Here is a 20,625-nt window from a genome sequence, read left to right as displayed (position 1 = left end):
ACAGCGGCCGGCGGGCTAGATGAGATACCTAAAAGATTTTATAAAGATAATGCGAAAGAACTTGCTTCTCTTCTCGCAGTAATTTATCGTAGATCGCTTGAGCAACGAAAGGTACCTAAAGACTGGAAAGAAGCGCAGGTCATTCCCATTTTTAAGAAAGGCCATAAGAGAGATCCACACAATTATAGACGTACAGGATGTTTCAAAAATGACCGGTATATTTGAAACGGCAATAAAAACTAAACGAGCAGCGATAGAAATACACCGTTTGTTGCAATATGCTTGGGACAACAGTACATTTTCAGGCGGACAAACTTTCGAAATTACAGTAGTTACAATTTTCAACAACAGATGGCGCTGCAAGTGATGTGAAAGATATAGAAGGCAACGCAGTCTGTGGGTGCGCCATTCTGTTCGTCGTCTTTCTGCTGTAAGCGTGTGCTGTTCACAACGTGCAAGTGAGCTGTAGACAACATGGTTTATTCCTTAGAACAGAGGATTTTTCTGGTGTTGGAATTCCACCGCCTAGAACACAGTGTTGTTGCAACAAGACGAAGTTTTCAACGGAGGTTTAATGTAACCAAAGGACCGAAAAGCGATACAATAAAGGATCTGTTTGAAAAATTTCAACGAACTGGGAACGTGACGGATGAACGTGCTGGAAAGGTAGGGCGACCGCGTACGGCAACCACAGAGGGCAATGCGCAGCTAGTGCAGCAGGTGATCCAACAGCTGCCTCGGGTTTCCGTTCGCCGTGTTGCAGCTGCGGTCCAAATGACGCTAACGTCCACGTATCGTCTCATGCGCCAGAGTTTACACCTCTATCCATACAAAATTCAAACGCGGCAACCCCTCAGCGCCGCTACCATTGCTGCACGAGAGACGTTCGCTAACGATATAGTGCACAGGATTGATGACGGCGATATGCATGTGGGCAGCATTTGGTTTACTGACGAAGCTTATTTTTACCTGGACGGCTTCATCAATAAACAGAACTGGCGCATATGGGGAACTGAAAAGCCCCATGTTGCAGTCCCATCGTCCCTGCATCCTCAAAAAGTACTGGTCTGGGCCGCCATTTCTTCCAAAGGAATCATTGGCCCATTTTTCAGATCAGAAACGATTACTGCATCACGCTATCTGGACATTCTTCGTGAATTTGTGGCGGTACAAACTGCCTTAGACGACACTGCGAACACCTCGTGGTTTATGCAAGATGGTGCCCGGCCACATCGCACGGCCGACGTCTTTAATTTCCTGAATGAATATTTCGATGATCGTGTGATTGCTTTGGGCTATCCGAAACATACAGGAGGCGGCGTGGATTGGCCTCCCTATTCGCCAGACATGAACCCCTGTGACTTCTTTCTGTGGGGACACTTGAAAGACCAGGTGTACCGCCAGAATCCAGAAACAATTGAACAGCTGAAGCAGTACATCTCATCTGCATGTGAAGCCATTCCGCCAGACACGTTGTCAAAGGTTTCGGGTAATTTCATTCAGAGACTACGCCATATTATTGCTACGCATGGTGGATATGTGGAAAATATCGTACTACAGAGTTTCCCAGACCGCAGCGCCATATGTTGCTGAAAATTGTAACTACTGTAATTTCGAAAGTTTGTCTGCCTGAAAATGTACTGTTGTCCCAAGCATATTGCAACAAACGGTGTATTTCTATCGCTGCTCGTTTAGTTTTTATTGCCGTTTCAAATATACCGGTCATTTTTGAAACACCCTGTATATCGTTGACGGAAATCTGTTGTAGAATTATGGATCATGTTTTATGCTAAAGAATATGATGGTTTTGGCAAACGAACATCTCTTGTATAAAAATCAACATGGATTTCGCAAACAGAGATCCTGCGAAACTCAGCTCGCTCGTTCCTCCATGAGTTCCTCAGCGCAGTTGATCACGACGCTCAAGTTGATGCCGTCTTCCTTGATTTCAGTCAGGCATTTGACACCGTCCCGCACTGCCTTTTAATGAAAAAAAAAATACGAACTTACGGACTATTGGAGCAAACTTGCGATTGGATTCAAGGCTCTCTTGCACATAGAAGTCATCACGTCGCTATTCGCAGATGATGCAGTTGTCTATACCAAGGTAGCAACGTCAGAAGACAGTAAGAATTTACAGAACGACCTATAGAGAATTGATGAATGGTGCAGGCTCTGGCAGTCGACCCTGATCGTAAATAAATGTAACATATTGCGCATACATCGGAAAAGAAATCCGCTATTGTACAGCTACACGGTCGATGACAAACAGCTGGAGACAGCGTCTGCCGTAAAATATCGGGGCGTAACTATCCAGAGCGACCTTAAGTGGAATGACCACATAATTCAGATAGTGGGAAAAGCAGATACCAGACTTAGATTCATCGAAAGAATGTTAAGAAAATGTAAATCATCCACGAAAGAAGTGGCTTATAAGGCGCTTATTCGCCCGATTGTCAAGTGTTGTTCATCTGTCTGGGATCCCTGTCAGGTAGAACTGATAGAGGAGATAAACGAGAACCAACGAAGAGCGGCGCGTTTCGTTACGGGATCGTTTAGCTGGCGAGAGAGCATTCCGGAGATGCTAAACAAACTCCACTGGCAGACGTTACAAGAGAGGCGTTGTGCATCACGCCTCCCTTCTCACATTGCATACATTTTTCTGCTGGCCTCCATGCTGGTCATTTCACACGTACAACATTTGTTACTTATAAAATAGTAATTAGATAGAGGCTGTTGATCCACAGAAGTATACAGGTGTGCAAAATTTAAGCACACAATAATTTTCAGATGACGTGTCACTGCCAAGTAATATAGCACGATGAGACTTGGGCCATACATAGAAAGAATTGCTACAGTATAGTACAGAATAAAGGAAAGAAATACCACATGAGACGAAGAGAAAAGACACTTTTATTCAATATCAATAATAACACTAGAGTCATCGCGAATTATGATGTTCCTATGGACACTGCTAAAGGTATGACATGGTTCTTAACAAAGTGTGTGATTGATTGCCATGGGCGGGAATGGATGCTCTGCAACCTGCAAAACGTGCTGCCATGTTAGTCACAAGATCAGTAAGGCGTAACGTACACCCCCCCCCCCGTCGCCACCCCCCCCCCCCCCCAGCGTGGTTGAGAACTGCTGCATGGTATCGTTGGTGCATGACGACGAGCTGCGATACGTTTCGCCCACGCATCCCACACCTCCTCAATGGAATTTAAGAATTTAAGTCGGTGGGAGCGGGGAGATCAGTCCATTCACGGAATATCCTCTCATTACAAGAAGTAGGAAGGTCGTTCAATAAGTAATGCCCCACATTTCTTTTCTCAGAACATATTTGTGTTAAAGAGTCAGAATTTGGTGATAATATACATCAACATATCTTCTCCATGTGCTATTTTTTTACGTGGTCTCCATCAAGTTCTATGGCATACGCGAACATTGTGGAAGAGTATATATTCCCTGCTGGTATAAGCTGTTGTCCTGTAGGCGTAGCCACGTTTTCACTGAATGACTGACGCTCTCGTCATCTCCAATATGTGTTCCCCGTAAAGAATCTGTAGATGGTTGGTTGGTTGGTTTTGGGGGAAGGAGACCAGACAACGAGGTCATCGGTCTCATCGGATTAGGGAAGGACGGGGAAGGAAGTCGGCCGTGCCCTTTGAAAGGAACCATCCCGGCATTTGCCTGGAGCGATTTAGGGAAATCACGGAAAACCTAAATCAGGATGGCCGGACGCGGGATTGAATCGTCGTCCTCCCGAATGCGAGTCCAGTGTCTAACCACTGCGCCACCTCGCTCGGTCGAATCTGTAGAGGCAATTGTCGCGTAGTGATGCGCCGGTCGGCACGAAAAATGGGATCCGCACGATTCCTCATGTTAGGAGCAGTGGCTGTGACAGGACGGCCCAAGCGTGGCTGATCATGGGGCTCTGTCTCTGCATTTCCTGAGGGCGTAACTTTCTTTACCTATCGCCCAACTGTACTCCTATCAACTGCAGCATCGCCATACACTGCACACTAACGTTTATGGATGTTCACCACGGTTTCTTTTTCTGCGCACAAGAATTCAATTACAGAACGCTGCTCGTAACGTGAGTCGTTGTAGACACCATTTTGACTCTGTACTGTGGGTCTGATATCTGCCAGAACGGTTCGAAACTTCACCGGCGCACAGAACAAACATCAAATGTGAAGCACCAACAAGGACGTTTGTCTATGTATGTTAATGGCTGTTTAAAAAAAATGAGGCATTACTCATTGAACGACTCTAGTAGATTCGGTCGTGCAATGTCAGCCATAAAAACGGCTGAATGTACCCCTGGGAGGTGTGTCGTCCCCTCTCCCCTTTCGTTGTCGCTGTTGATGTTGAGCCGCTACTGCTACAGCTCGATCGGTGGAATGGAGACGCGACGCGCAGTGATGGTTGTCCCCGTCGGATAACGAGGAACAGCACCCGAAAATCTCTAAAGAAAATTGTTCCTCGCGGAATGTATGAAAGTGCGTTTGCGAGTCCGCACAGTCTTCTCAGCGATGCGAACTGCTGATTTTAATTGTCTGTTATGGTTTTATGATGATTCGCTATACCCGATTAGTTAGCTACTACAGTATTGAGTGAATTATTCATCACCGGCGTCGTTTCACACCACTGAAGCGAGGAAAAATTCATTTGTGGTTCAGTATCAGTAGTAGCTGTTACGTTGCCAGGCAGAATTGTCCACTAGGGCACGACGCAAATCCAAAGATAATCTATAATGCTATCTTGGTTTCGTGCGTCGTGATATTATTTCGGCAAAACACTCCTTTCAATGCTCAATGTTCATCAAGTCACTCTTTCAATTAAAATGTTCACAGTTAATTAATTTTGAACATCAAATATCACACAGTTCAATTAATGATGGAGCCAATACGCGAGATTTCCATTACTGACGAACAATTTTATTGTTCCTTCTTAGCAGTTAGTTTATAATCATCACACCACACGCACACCGATGGATCAGATGAATTACGATTCTTTTCAGTTCGGTGATCGTGACAATTACGACAACTTTTACAATCGGCATATTTGTATTACCTTCGTGTGGTCGTATCAATGTTTCCTACTTCAGGCTAATCAGGTAATGCAGTCTTCGATACTATGTCCATTCTTCGTTGTAACTGTTCACTTTGATGAAGGTTGAGTCCAACAGTAATATCTCCAATGTTTAAAGTTCATTAACTCGTCGTACACTATCAGAATATCACTTCGGTTCAAGTTCTCAAGTCAGAATAACTGTGAACAAAGTCCGCTCATCTCTATCACACAATAGTACTTTTTTTTTAAGAAACAATCTCGTAGCATTCCGTTTGTAGTACTATAACAAACGGTGCTCTCTCTCGACTTGATAGCAAGCAAGCTAGCAAGCGATTAACATTTCCATCATCGAGCATTGTAGATGCAATGAATTTCCTTTTCGCTGCGTTTATAACTCTCTTCCACAATAAATGTTATCTCTGACCGACATATTACTTTGGACTTAACTTTCGTCGTACTAATTTACAGTTATTACTGAAATGTTTGATACCTAATTAAAAATAACCTTTCTTTCTTTCTACCCCTATATCATGACATACTCAGTAATTATTGAAATTGGTGTTCATCAAAACTTTAAGGTGTTATATTATTGTCAAAGTTATCGTACCTGTCAGGATAACACTGTTCCCTACTTTAAATTATCATGACATTCTTATCTGGGTTTTCGGGTTTCTTGGGGTGTTGCAGAGGACGTACGTGGAGAACGAATATAGTGTTACAATAACGTTGACTGGTTGGTCTAAGGCTCTGCAGTCATGGACTGTGGGGCTGGTCCCGGCGGAGGTTCGAGTCCTCCCTCGGGCATGGGTGTGTGTGTTTGTCCTTAGGATAATTTAGGTTCAGTAGAGTGTAAGTTTAGGGACTGATGACCTTAGCAGTTAAGCCCCATAAGATTTCACACACATTTGAACATTTTTTCATAATATTGTTTACTGATCACAAAGTATGCATGACGCGTTTCGGAAATCTTCCCATCTACGGAAATCCAAGTGCACAGCTACCACAAGGACAAGAGCATTACCAGTCGTTTATGTAACGTCAGATGACAGAATACTCCCTAGGTTTTTTCCTCGTGTTACCCTTGCACATAAATTTTCGTAGCTGATAACAATTCCAAATGCGTCATGCATACTTCGTGATCAATAATGCCATTCTTCATCAGTAACATTTGAACTGGTTGGTCTACTGTGCTCAGAGATTTGGATGTCAGTGCGTCCATGCAGCATTATGTCCCCCAATGAAGTATTCCTTACTAGGAATACTTCCACAAGATCACAAATAGATGTAATTAAACTTCGTTTATTTGAAGATGTAAACTTCGAACATAAACAGTCTGCTGTTCTGATGCACTACAACAAAAGTAAATAAATGATCTTCAGAAATTCTTCTTAGTAATGTGAAGGAAAAGTTCGTCACAAGAAATTACTCTACAACGAAACGAAAATAGATTCTTGAGATTGTAGGTTACGTTCTCTTGAACAATGGAAAGTCCATCTTCAAAACAAAGTAGGTATCCAGGTCAGTTTCACGAGCTGCACGATTTGCCCCCGGCGCAGAACGCCATGGATCGGACAACAAGTCGCGGGCGCGCAGCCGTCCAGCTGTCGAAGGCAACGTCTGCACCGAGGCGCTATCCAGACGATGATGGCCCATGAGTCGCTGGCTGGCGAAAGCGGGATTGGCTCTAGCCGGCTCCGTGCGGGTAGAAATACTCGCGCGGCGGATAGTTATAATTTTCTTATTGGCTGTCGAAGTAGTGGCGGATGCAGCAACAGGTACATGTCTGGAGCGACCACTGTTGCTATCGTCTGTGCCCCCTGGCTGGTTACCGGGCTCCAGCTGGCGGCTCAGCCGGCTGCCGCGGAAACCGGCCTGAAGGCAGGGGCTGAGCTGACGATAACCCGCTAAGTATAGATGAGTTGCGGGTTGGCGGCGACAAAGGCGAGGCTGAGAGAGACGCCCTTCTACTCTCCGTGGACCACCAAAAAGATCGCGTTCGACCGTGTTCCCGACTACCTTACGTGTTCCCACCTCTGGCCACACGTGTGTATCTTCTCATTTTCAGAACTCCTAAGAGTAAATGACCACAAACCAACCACTAGAGAAGATGACATGAAAATAATTAGAATCAACAATAAAAAACACCCCCTAACCATGTAAGAAAATTACCACATACAGAAAATCAAAGCAGAGGGGAAAATCCTGTTGAATGACCATGTACACATGCCAAGCAATTCATTATTTACAGTAATAGATAAAATAATAGAATAACATTCGCAAAAACTATTAATATAATAATACTGTCCTATATAATAATAATACAACACAACATCTTTACACTCACTCGCCCATGAACCCCTCCACAGAATATTGTAACGAAAAGTCAAATCATCTGTCACCAAAGTTTTCAACCACTCGCTAACAGCTGGTACACACGCCCGACGCCGGCCGTGGTGGTCATGAGGTTCTAGGCACTTCAGTCCGGAACCGCGTGGCTGCTACGGTGACAGGTTCGAATCCTGCCTCGGGCATGGATGTGTGTGATGTCCTTAGGTTAGTTAGATTTAAGTAGTTCTAAGTTCTAGGGGACTGATGACCTCATATGTTGACTCCCATAGTGCTCAGAGCCATTTGAACCATTTGAAACCGCCCGCCCCTCCCCCGCCCCCCCCCCAAAAAAAACTCATCGGCTCTATCCCCTCGCCCCCCCCCTCTCTCTCTCTCTCCCATACACACACGCGGTATAAACATCATAAATAGAAGTTCGTCTGGAACATATAATTCGTTAGGTTGGCAACAAATAGATAAACATACCAAAGAAGATGAAACATGTAATGGAGTCGCAATATTTAAGTTGTGAAGGACAGTGTATGACGAAATAGCTCTATCGAGTGACAAAAGAACAATAGTCCACCACAAAAAAGAGTGAAAAACATGGTGAAAAGTGTTTGGAAGGCGAGAATACAAAGATGTAATTATATGGCAGTGATAAAAGTGGTAGCGCGACCTCCAGTCCAGATGTGAGGAAACGCAGATCAGCAAGTCATAAGTAATCACATTTTTTACAAAAAAATTGCGAAGTGAACTGTTTAATAATCTAAACCTAACAAAACTCTATGATGATTCCTTAGAACAGGAGAAGGTGAAACGCGTTGGGATAAATAAAGTAACTAGCAGCAGGAGAAGGCAGTTTTATTTACAAAACAAGGAAATTACAATATTTACGTTGTTAAAAGCACAGTGTTCGAACGAATAGCTATATCTAGTGGCAGAAGATTAATAGTACACAACAAAAAAGGAGAAACACGGTGAACAGTGTGAAAAAGTTCGGAATACAAAATTGTGTTTATGTTTCGAAACTAAAATGGTAGTGCGACCTCCAGACCAGATGAGAGGAAACGCAGATCACAGGAAACTATTTCACTCAAGATGCCTTACAGTAAGAAAAAGGCGAAACGCGTCTGAGAAAAATAAATTAGCAGGCCGCGGTGGCTGTGCGGTTCTAGGCGCTTCAGTCTGGAACCGCGTGACTGCTACGGTCGCAGGTTCGAATCCTGTCTCGGGCATGGATGTGTGTGATGGCCTTAGGTTAGTTAGGTTTAAGTAGTTCTAAGTTCTAGGGGACTGATGACCTTAGATGTTAAGTCCCATGGTGCTCAGAGCCATTTGAACCATTTGAACCAAAAATAAATTAAGTTGCAGTAAGAAAAGGCGGTTTTATTTACAAAACAAGTATTGACGTTTACATGTTGAATAAACTGAGTGCACGCCGAAGGTTTTAACTAATTGACGTTTTTTTTCCATATAGTTTAATAATTGCTACCCTGTATAACGAACGCTGATGTATGTGGATCCCGTAAGTCACCTAACATACGCATTCACTTATAGTGTGCAGTATACTCATTGTGTCAGTCTTCTATTAGATAATGTTGCTCATGCCACATCAGAAAATTTCGAAATTTCCTGATACTTCAATCAGCCAATACGATGGGAACCTGAGAAAAAAGTGCAGTGACGAATGTTGAGATCAACAGCTAAAGGAGACTGACTACTAATGGTGCAGCTTAGGCGCACATTACTGCAACTTCAGTACAGTTATAGTCCAGATTCTCGCCACCCAAAGAGCACAGAGGATTGGATTGATACTGGCCGGCACGTCATGGCGCTTCTCATCCGTAACAGTGATGTACTTTCGAACGTAGGCTGTCATTGTTTGCAGCCAGGGAACTAGAAGATCAGATCAGAAGCAGATCGCACCACAATTGTGGGCTTGTGCCCATCCTCAGGCGTTTATACATTCACGTACATATTTGTATTGTTGGAGATCACTGTATAAATACAAAAAAAAAATTTGTCAGACAACCTAAAAATACTACACACTATGAACAAAGAAAAGAAAACGAATCTGCTCGAAGAGCTAGAAATTTATATCCACAGCTCTAACTCACCAGACCTTATTCTCAACGAACAAGTGGAGCTTGCAAACAAATCTTATCTTCACATATTTCTTGAATTATTCAAAAACAAAAACTAATTATCCTCTGATATAATAACAAAGTAATATTCTATGGAAATTCTATGTAGCAGTCATACAACAGTTCCAGTGTCATTATCGTAGTTTGTAAAAGTCATATTGTGAACAAAAGCTGTAACTGTCATTGTATAATTTGTAATAGCTTTCAAAATTTCATGTGTGTAACATCATTGTACTTCCTAGATCCAAGTTCTCTGACAACAGTTCTAGCTATCATTTTTTAATTTGTAATAGCTTTTAGTAATTTCGTATATATAACATCATTGTACTTCCTAGATCTAAGTTCTCTGACAAAAATGTGGATAAAAAAATTTCATTATGTGTATCAAAAAACATCGCATTTTATAATAGCTTTTTAAGTTTCTATGTGTGCAACACCCTTACACTTCCTATGGCTAAGTTCTTTGATCACTATCTACATGTTTACGTATGAGCAACATCTTTACACCTGCTACGTCTAAGTTGTTTGACCACAGCCCACATGTTTGTATGAAAACACTTTACGAGTGCACATCGTAATAGTGATATGTGCAGCCAAACTTTATAAAACTTAAATATGGACGTGAAAATGATAAGTGTGCAACTAAATGGAAAAACTGTCGCCACAGCTTAACTTTAATAATGATGCTTCATATTTATGTAAGTACAGATGTATTTTCGAAAAATGGTGCCTTTCCACTTACAACTGTCCCGCTTGTATCTGTTTAGTCACCATCAAATAATTTTTTTGTGTTTATAGAGTGATCTCCAGCAATATAAACATGTACGTGAATGTATAAACACCTGAGGATGGGCGCAAGCCCGAAAGCGGTCGTGTAACAAATAAATAACCTTTTATTGGGACTGGTAGCGGAAATTTTTCTACACCCTATTGTGTTATAATTTTTAGTCCAGTTGATGATGGTTGAAATAACCGAAACCAGTCAAGAAAAATATGATACATACAGGGGATGGCAAATGAAAATGTTATTCTATTAATCTCTCACAGCTGTAGCAGGTTACCTACACAATTTTTTAGTGAAGTTGACTGTCTCAGCTGCTGTCGCATACTCTCACAGCACCACCTGTCACCCTGGTATGCAAACAAAGAGGACATAAATGGAACTCAGTTGGTTTTACCTGTGGTGTTTTTGGTTGCAGCAGTGTTATGAAATTGTACTCGAATTTTGTGACAGTTGTTGTTTCTAATTTCGCGATTCTTCCCTGGTCTGTGGGAACTGATGTGTGTGTTTTGGTTGCCCTGTGCAGATGTTCTCGTTTTCGCTGGACGGTCAGCGCCTGACGGAGCTGCTGCGTCTGCTGGCGGCGTCTCGCCAGCGGTTCCCCGACAAGGCCGGACACCGAGCGCGCTACCAAGCCACGGCCGTCAAGCTGCACCGCTTTATGCAGGTGAGCGTTGCTAAGAACGGTGCCTATCTCACAATAAGCCTGGCAACCCGTCTATCCTTTGCGCGTTGCATTTTGACATATTTTAGATTCTGCCTCAATCGGTAAAAACGGAGGCGTATTATCACTTCGTTATCCGTCTGGAGACATCGTACAAAACATTCGTGTAACCCGTTAGTAAGAGCTGCACTAGTGTCTGGAAGCCCCATCAGATCAGATTTAAGGAAGATGCCGAATAAATTCAGAAGCCTGCTTGTTAATAATAGATTCGATGAGCAATCGAGTACTACGAAAATGCTTTGTTAACTCAAATGAATGTACAATGAGGTGCCACAAGTAATGGGATAGCGATACGTACGTATACAGATGGCGTTAGTATCGCGAATACAAGGTAGAAAGGGGCAGTGGATTGGCGAAGCTGTCATTTGTGCTCAGGTTTACAACTTGATTATGGGCGCACGACTAGAATTAACAGGCTTTGAACGTGGGATGGCAGTTGGAACTGGAGACACGAGACATTTCATTTCGAAAATCATAAGGGAATTGAATATTCCGAGATCCACAGTGTGAAAAGTGTACCGAGACTACCCAGTTTCAGGCATCACCTTTCACCACGGTCAACGCTGTGTCCGACGGCCTTCACTTAACGACCGAAAGCAGTTCCGTTCGCCTAGAATTGTCAGTGCTAAGAGACAAGCGACACTGCGTGAAATAAGTGCAGAAAACAATGTGGAACGTACGGCGAACGCAACCGTTAGGACAGTGCGCCGAAATTTGACGTTAATGGACTATGCCAGAAGACGATCGATGCGAGTGCCTTTGCTAAGAGCACCTCATCGCCTGGAACGCCTCTCCTGGGCTCGTGACCTTATAGACTGGACACTAGACGACTGGTCAGATGAGCCTCGATTTTAGTTCGTAAGAGCTGATGATGTGGTTCGAGTGTGGCGCAGACCCCACGAAGGCATGGGTGCAAGTTGTCAACAAGGCGCTGTGCAAGCTGGCGTTGGCTCCATAATAGAGTGGGCTGTGTTGACACGGAAAGTACTTGGTCCTCTGGTTCTCCTAAACTGATCATTGACCCTTTTCAGCCATTCATGGATTTCATATTATCAATCAACGACGCAATTTTTATAGATGATAATGCGCAACCTCACCGGGCCACAATTGTTCTCGAATGGTATGAAGGGCATGCTGAAAAATTCGAGCGAGTGATTTGGCTACCCAGATCGCCTGATATGAATCTCATGGAATATTTGTGGAACATAATTGAGAGGCCGATTCGTGCACTATATCCTGGTTCAAATGGTTCAAATGGCTCTGAGCACTATGGGACTTAACATCTGAGGTCATCAGTCCCCTAGAACTTAGAATTACTTAAACCTAACTAACCTAAGGACAACATACACATCCATGCCCGAGGCAGGATTCGAACCTGCGACCGTAGCGGTCTCACGGTTCCAGACTATGGCGCCTTGAACCGCTCGGCCACTCCGGCCGGCACTAAATCCTGCACTGACAACACTTTTGCCATTATGAACGTCTGTAGAGGCAGCGTGGACCAATATTCCTGCACGGGACTTCCATCGACTTGTTGAACCCGTGTTACGTGGAGTTACTGCACTACACCGGGCAAAGGAAGGCCCAAAACGATATTGGAAGGTATACCGTGACGTTTGTCACCTCAATGTATACGAAATAGTAGTGCTTATGTTATTAAAAATATCATGCAATGTTCCTTCAGACATGCTGGCATGCGTGTCCGAAGAAACCTTTACATGTACTTTTTAATAACACATTCACTGCTATTTCGTATTTATAGGCCAGTACCAGAACCTCGACCCTCAATAAAGATGTCCTTCCAGAACGTGGATATACCTAACACACGAGTGCAGGTCGTGACACATGGACGACGACATTTGGAAATGCGGGTCTGGCTGTGATTCGTGTTCGGATGGCCGAAGCGATTAAGCCGAATGGTCGGTTAAAGCGGGAAATCCGACTCCGAGTCCCGACTCGGCACAAATTTTCGCTGTCGTCATTCCAATATACAGACGAAAGTGGTTCACATTCGTAACTGTGAATACAGTTCCTGTATGAATTGAATATTCGCCGGCCGGAGTGGCCGAGCGGTTCTACGAGCTACAGTCTGAAATCGCTCGACCGCTACGGTCGCAGGTTCGAATCCTGCATCGGGTATGGATGTGTGTGATGTCCTTAGGATAGTAAGGTTTAAGTAGTTCCAAGTTCTAGGGGACTGATGACCTATGAAGTTACGTCCCATAGTGCTCAGAGCCATTTGAACCATTTTTGAATATTCCTTGAGAGAAGAAGACGTTGTTTTCGCGTAACAAGATTAAGACAGTTTAGGTAACTTGCATTGGCGAGAGACAGCAGAACCATCCTACGGCCATCAACATGTATTTCGCTTAAGGACCGCGAAGACGAAATAAGAGAAATGAGAGCTTGTAGAGAAGCATAAAGACAGTCGTTTGTCCCTCGCTACAGCTGTGAGTGGAATGAGGAAGGGAATGATTAGCACCGGTACAAGGTATCTTCCACCATGCACCGTATGGTAGTTTGCGGAGTTATTGTTATTTATCGTAGGCATTATCACAAATCACATTAATGAACAGAACCTAAGAATATCTTTCACAGAGTAACATCTACGTTACAGTTATACAGGGTGTTTCCGTATTTTGCTTATAGTCAATGGGATTTGTCTTCAGATGTTCGGCCATTTGATTCGTATTATGTTATATTACTTGTTCTGACTCTGGATGGAGAAGTGAAAGCGGTTTTTGGCTTTTTTCTGGTATGGAGAAGAAGGAGGCCTCTGTCTGGCAGAGATCATGCTGTTATACAGAAGCGTCTAAGCGTGAGGAATTTGGTCAGATGGTTGCAGTTTATCTGCTGTAATGGAAGTTAATTTTCGTGGTGAGGCTACTGTAGTACGATTTCGACAAGATCACTCCACATGTAGGAACTGCAGTGCATCCTTCCATACAGTGGAAGAGATGCTCATTGGTTGCTAACGGGTATCTGTTTGGAAGCTGGTTGTTGCATATCATATACATCACTCTGCTCTGTGATATTTTAAATTTAAAGACTTTTTATTTATTTTCTCTTGGTTTGATTTAAAAATAAATCTTTTCACTTCTTTTGTATTCCGTGCTTCGAGTGTACCATGCTTCTTAGCCACCATCTTGCTATGTTATTTGATCTAACTTCATAACTCACAAACACTGACGAAGAGGCATTCACCTATTCAGCTGCCAATAAACGAAATTAGTAATAACCAGTTCTTCTCTGGATGCTATTAGGTTACAGATGCTCATAAAAGGAGGCCAACGTATGCTGCATTCTTGACTACTGTTTATGAAGCACTGTGCTACGCAAACTCACGGTTACCATGTTGTGTATAGAGGAGAAACGATTTCACTGTATCACAAATGATGTGGTGGATGAAACTGTCTCAAAAGGATTACCGCACTAAAAGATTTGGACCCTCAAGAAACCACTTCATCTCAAATCCAGCAGTTGTGGAACCACCAGCTACCGCCCATTACCAATCACGTGAGTGCATCCGTACAGTGTATGTGGGCCCAAGATGGAGTTAGATCTAAAATGTACCAGCGTAACTGAAAGCGTGGAGAAGTGATCATTTCCGTAGATTTTAGCTTAATGTAGTTATGATATTGTTGTAGGCAACATCATACTCAGATACTGACTACATAGTAAACATTATCAGAGGATGGTTTATAGTTAACCAGAGTTGGTAATTAGGAAGTTTTAATTACATTTTAGTGCGATCAAGGCTATTAAAATTTTTAACAATCAGTACAGATCGCTGTATCTCCTTCAACTGACGATGTAAGATCATATAGGAAAATAACTAAGACCGCGTAAAATGAAAGCTGTGTAACAGGTATCATTTATAGCCACTAAGCTATGGAATACGACACGATATGTAATATCTGAATATTGATGATTCATTTTGATTGGATGGTGTATCTGGATTTTATGTCACATTTCAGCTCTCCAGACATGAGTCAGTTCCGCTCAGATATGTACAGAATTGTTGGCTTATACCATTAACGTTTCTGAATATGCCACAAAAACTATTATAGGCACAGAAATGTACAATACTTCACGTTGAAGAGGAAGTTAGGACGATTCTGTTGATATACAGCTATGCTCTGCCGATAGCATGTGTGAGAATATACAGCACCGAAACGTTTGTTTCACTGAAATCCATTAAGCAATTATTAACTATTACAATTTTTGCTACACAAAAGAGATCGAGATAACAATTTGAACGCTCACTGATTTGATCGACTCAGCTTTTCACATGATTCATAACATAATTACAGTTATATAATCATAGTTATTATTGTTAATAATATTATTACTAAATATAAATTCTGAGAGGCATGTTAACTGAAATTTTGTTTTAAATCAGCATATCATATTACCAAAGACAAATACATCAATAGCAAGGCGGTATGTCTTGGCAGACATTATTGCACATCATATACAACATTTAGTTTATAAGAATTAAATATTTAATCCTCAAGTTTAATTGATTGATTGTAAATTAGCGTATTTTCCTCTTAATTCTAAACTGATTAGAGCTACATTTAGTTTGTAAGATATAATACTTTTAATTCTCAAGTTTAAATAATTGATTATGAATTCGAATATTTTTCACTTAATTCGAAATTCATTAGAGCCACATTAATTATGACTGTGGCAATGGAAAGAGCTGGAAGATCCTTGTAAAAACAAAGGTGCTAGATGTGTCTGTATTGCAAATAGTGAAGGCGCAAAAACTATGAGATATTTTGATTTGTGCTGCTAATTGCTGCAATTGTTTATAATCAGTTTGTGGACAAACTACTGTACACATAGTTAAATATAAGATATGAATTTTGGTTGGAGTTTTAGTGCACATATAGCAGCACATTTAGATTTTAATCGCATATAACTACATTTAAAAATTTGTGAGCGAGGCTGATGACCTCATGAAGTCATTAAGTGACTTAGAGAATTGGATTTTCTGGGGAGGGGTGCATCGAGGGCTTAAAAGGGTGGCTGCCATCTTACTCTTTCCCATTATTTAGGATGTATCGGTGATAGAAATTTTCCCCTCATCGGTCGAGAACAGATATATTTCGATCAGTTCAGCTGGGACTTAAAGAGATATTTTGCAGTGGTCGGGAGTCTATTTTATTTCTGTCGGTCGTTCACTAAGGCCTGTATTTTTGCGAGTGAAGCATATTTGGACTTTGAATTCTCTACACTGAGTCTGATTTTTAGCTCAGTTTGCCAGTGGGGACTTTGATTATTTTCGTCACTTGTCAGTGCTTAAGACCACCACTTCCTTGTGATAGTGTGGAGTTTGATTTCGATTAATTGTAGCTGTGGACACTGCTTTTGTTCTCCAGCTATTTTATTTATATAGCGTCTTTATCAACCACCTTGTTTGAAGCTCGATGTAAACTTCGATTCACTTAATTATACAGAGTTTATCACTGGCCCGTGAACTTTTTTTGTACTGCTAAGAACAACAATCCTTATTTGTAAATTATCCGCTTATAGCGGGGGTATATTATTTATATTTGTTGCTACTATGACCATTCTAACGTTATTTGAAATTTGGTTAGTACATCAGAGACAATTTTATTATATAGTGTAGTCAAATAATCATCCCCTAAGACAAAGTATATCGAGCTATCACATCCATCTGTCACAGGAAGTGCTCTTTGAACTTTATGTATACATTTCCTATCGATGTCAGTTAAGTTACAACTCTGAACTACAACGACAGATTATATACTTCCTGCACTGTATTGTTTTGCAAACATTCTGGTTGTTTGCACATATATTATTCAATGGGAATAGAATATCAATTGCATGTTGGAGATTTAGTCGGTGGCCCTATTGTGCAAGAGGTCAAAGTCTTACATAATTGTACTTATAAAATAAACCAATCCTAAACTGCCTCCTGCAGTAACAGTTTTAGTCCCATATTCTATTTCCTGAATAATTATCAGTATTTAAATGCTTAAATAAACATGTTTCTAAAGTTAGGTTTCGTGAAAGAATTGTTCTGTGGTAATGGGCACGCAATAATCTGTAGAAATTTTAATTACTGTACTGATTACATCCCGCAACTATAGTGCACTGAGTGGTTATAATTAAACTGACGGTGGTACAAGTGTTGTAGTGGGGGCTATATAAATTGCAGGACTCTGACACTTTCTAGGTATGCTCACGGAGAATACTAGAAAAAATAATGGTTCCACCTTCTGCTACCAGGTGAAAATATGGTGCTTTAAGCAGTCAGAATGTGAAATGTTTCATGTTTTGACGTCAGTAGGCTGTTTGTGGTTTGGCGACACCTGTTGGTTTCTTGTGTGAAGTGACTGTTAGTGCAAACGGCTAAGAAGATTGAAGTTTTCCGTACGGAACGCAGTGACTATCGCGAAGAAAGACCGTTGCACTGCTGGCAAAGTTGCTTTATTAGAACTTCATCAATAGCAGTGCTGTATTACGGGAACATCGCCGACAGGAACAGCTGCGAAGAGGTCTCACGTCAATGAACGAGCTAAGAAATATGAGAAAATAATTTGAAGGAACAAGTGAATTAGATGGCGCAGCAAGGGTGGGAAGCGGCCCATTCCCTGGCAGCTGTTGAAGAAGTTGCTGTAGCTATAGCTGACCATGCAGCACACGCTTTAAATTCTGCAGCCAGTGTTCCAGCTCTGTCATGAGAATTGACTCCCGGTTCAAAAGAATATGTATTGCGTTTTACACTGGCATCTCTACAATATTCAGAATGTCAACCAAATGTAGCTCCAAGATTGGCTACAATGTCGTGACTTTGCCCTTCGTTTTTTGACACGCATGGAAATGGATGACATGTGGCCAGGGAATATTCTACGGACGGACAAGATACATTTTACTCTGCACGGAGCCGTGAATGCACAGAACTGTCGCACATGGGCTACTCTGCCACATGCTGTGCAGAAACATCTATTGCACTCAACGTATGTGCCTGTGTGGTTTGGTTTCACGTGCTCCTTCGCTCTTGGACCGTTTTTCTTTTGAAGAGATGACACCCCGCATGCCTGTTAGGGGTAAAGTGACATCTGCACTTCATAAAGATCTCTTTGTGCAACACGTGATTCCAACTTTGCAACTGTGTCCGCATCACTATTTTCGTGCGAGTTTGGTCAACGCAACATGTCGCTTGCCAGGTGAAAGATTTGCTTCGAAGAACCTACAGAAACAAGTGCATCGTATGTGGGTATTTGCAATATGTGTGGCCCTCAAGATTCTCCAACCTAAACCCATGTGACTTCTGGTTGTGGTGATACCCGAAAGATCGTGCCTATCAGGGATGTATCAGGACTATTACTGATTTGAAAGCTAGCAAACGAAACCATATCGCTGTTGATTACACTGAACGTGCTACGAGCAAATGTCGACCATTCCGTTTCACGGCTGCAGCATACTGAGTCGGCAGACCATATTGAACACATATTGTAACTTACAACCATATCCTAATAAACGTGCCAGAAACACTGTTATCATGTATTTGATCGTTTCTCCCCTTCGCCTGAACCCAAACCAATTCTGACTGCTCACAGTGCCGTGTTTCAACCTGGTGCCAGAAAGTGGAGTTACTATTGTTTCAGCATACTCCGCTAGCGCACCGAATAATGAACATGCCAATGATGATTCAGCCTTTCTGCGATGTATACAACCCGCACTACAGCGCTCGAAACACCGTCAGTTTAATTATAACCACCCTGTACATGGCGTATGCTATTTTCCTAAAAACAACACTTTCTCGACTGCCATTTACAAAGCCCGGGCGAGAATTCCCCCCGAAGTCGTCGTCGGGTGATACTCGTATCCGAGTTTTCATTTTTCTGTTGCATTTCCATTATTGCATAGCTGTTCATGTATGGAGATGCTTATTATGGCTTATCAAATGAATTCAGGCATGAAATATGCGGCCACATCCATTACACGTAATAGAGGGTGGAGGGCATGGCTGGCCTCGCGAAGTTTGAATCTCTGACGTTTTTAATTTTCCTGCCTCCAACGTTCCTGCTCAAAATGTAAGACAGCGGCTGAAGTAGTTGCACGCCATTGTTTACGATCTTCTGCTGCCGCGCACCAGTTACTTGGGTCAATGTTTAGACTGTTTAGGTTCTTCTTGAAATGGTCCTTATAGCGCTTCAGAGGAGCACCACGGGCTTTCTAGCTATTTTCACTTCACAATATAAAATTTCCTGAGGAAGTCTGTTGTTTCTCATCCGCTGGACATACCCAATCTATCAGTGTTGGTGATAATAACGGTGGCTTCTATACTATACATCTTTGCCTTCCCAAGAACCGTAGTGTTTGATACAAAGTCATCCCATATGATGTTCATAATGTATGTAAGCTTGTTTTGGCTGAATCGTTCTAGCTTCTTAAGATCACGGCGATATAGTTGTCCGATTTCGCAACCATAGAGCGGGATGGAAACAACAACCGCTCGACGCACGTTCAGTTTGGTGCATAGTGTCAGATCTTTATTCACGAAGATCCAATGTAGGAGACTCAAAAAGCAACATGTGCGGCATGCATACTGTTCTCTACGTACTTTCCGACGAGCAGTTAATTGGTAATATACTTCCTAGGTAGTAGAAGTTTATTACTTGTTCCAAAGGTGTGCTGGAAATAGAGATATTGAGAACCGGAAAGGCAATTGGGGAGCTGGCTGTGCTAGTACCTCTGTTTTTTGGGTGTTTATGTCTAGGCCAAACCGTTTATATGCAGTACCGAAACAATTTAGTCAGTTGCAGCTCTGCTGGTGTGTGAGCTGGAGAACCATTTTCGTCAGCGTACTGTAGCTCAGTTACCTGAACGAGACTTGTGAAACTTTTAGAGTGCAATCTGGACTGATTAAATAGCTCTCCATCAAATCTGTATTTGATTTCTACTCCTGCATTGGTTATAGACGATGTCTCATAAAGCATAGTTGCTAGGTACAGAGTAAACAACGTTGTTTGAGCCCATTAGTATCAGGAAATTTGTCTGATGTTTCATTCTGGTATAGCACGTGCCTAGAAATGGCATCATGAAAAGCTTTGATCAGTTTAACAAAGTGTTAAGGGCAACCAAAACGCTTTAAGACCTACCACATAGCTTCTCTAGGAACTGAAGTAGAGGCCTTTTCTAGGTCACAGAAACACAAATAGGAAAGGTTTATGTTGTTCCTGTCGCTTCTGCAGTTGTCGTGCACAAAGAATGATACCAATAGTTCCTCTGGAGGGGCGAAATCAACGCTGATATTCAGAAAGTACAGTCTCGGAAAGGATCTGGACGGGATTAAACAGAATTCTAGCAAAAATTTTAGCAGCCGTGGAGACCAAAGATATGCCACGGTAGTTACCACATATGCTTCTATCGTCAAGATGTCGACAGTTCTGTAGTTCTGATACCTTACAGGTTTCCCGAACTAAAAGCAACAGGGAAAATAGAGGTTCAAATGGTTCAAATGGCTCTGAGCACTATCGGACTTAACATCTGAGGTCATCAGTCCCCTAGAACGTAGAACTACTTAA

At 42.2% G+C, this 20,625-nt stretch overlaps 1 protein-coding gene across 1 annotated transcript in view; it reads left to right on the top strand.

The window, feature by feature from the left end:
• Positions 1–20,625, top strand: part of LOC126419644 (odorant receptor 83a-like) — a 160,189-nt gene that overhangs the window by 71,142 nt on the left and 68,422 nt on the right. The window contains exon 3 of the mRNA XM_050086833.1: positions 10,862–11,002. Within this exon, the coding sequence (XP_049942790.1) occupies positions 10,862–11,002 (141 nt within the window). The remainder of the gene's footprint in view (positions 1–10,861; positions 11,003–20,625) is intronic.

This window comes from Schistocerca serialis, chromosome 9 (assembly GCF_023864345.2).
Source record: "Schistocerca serialis cubense isolate TAMUIC-IGC-003099 chromosome 9, iqSchSeri2.2, whole genome shotgun sequence".
Classification (NCBI taxonomy): Eukaryota; Metazoa; Arthropoda; class Insecta; order Orthoptera; family Acrididae; genus Schistocerca; species Schistocerca serialis.
This window is presented reverse-complemented; position numbering and strand designations above follow the sequence as displayed.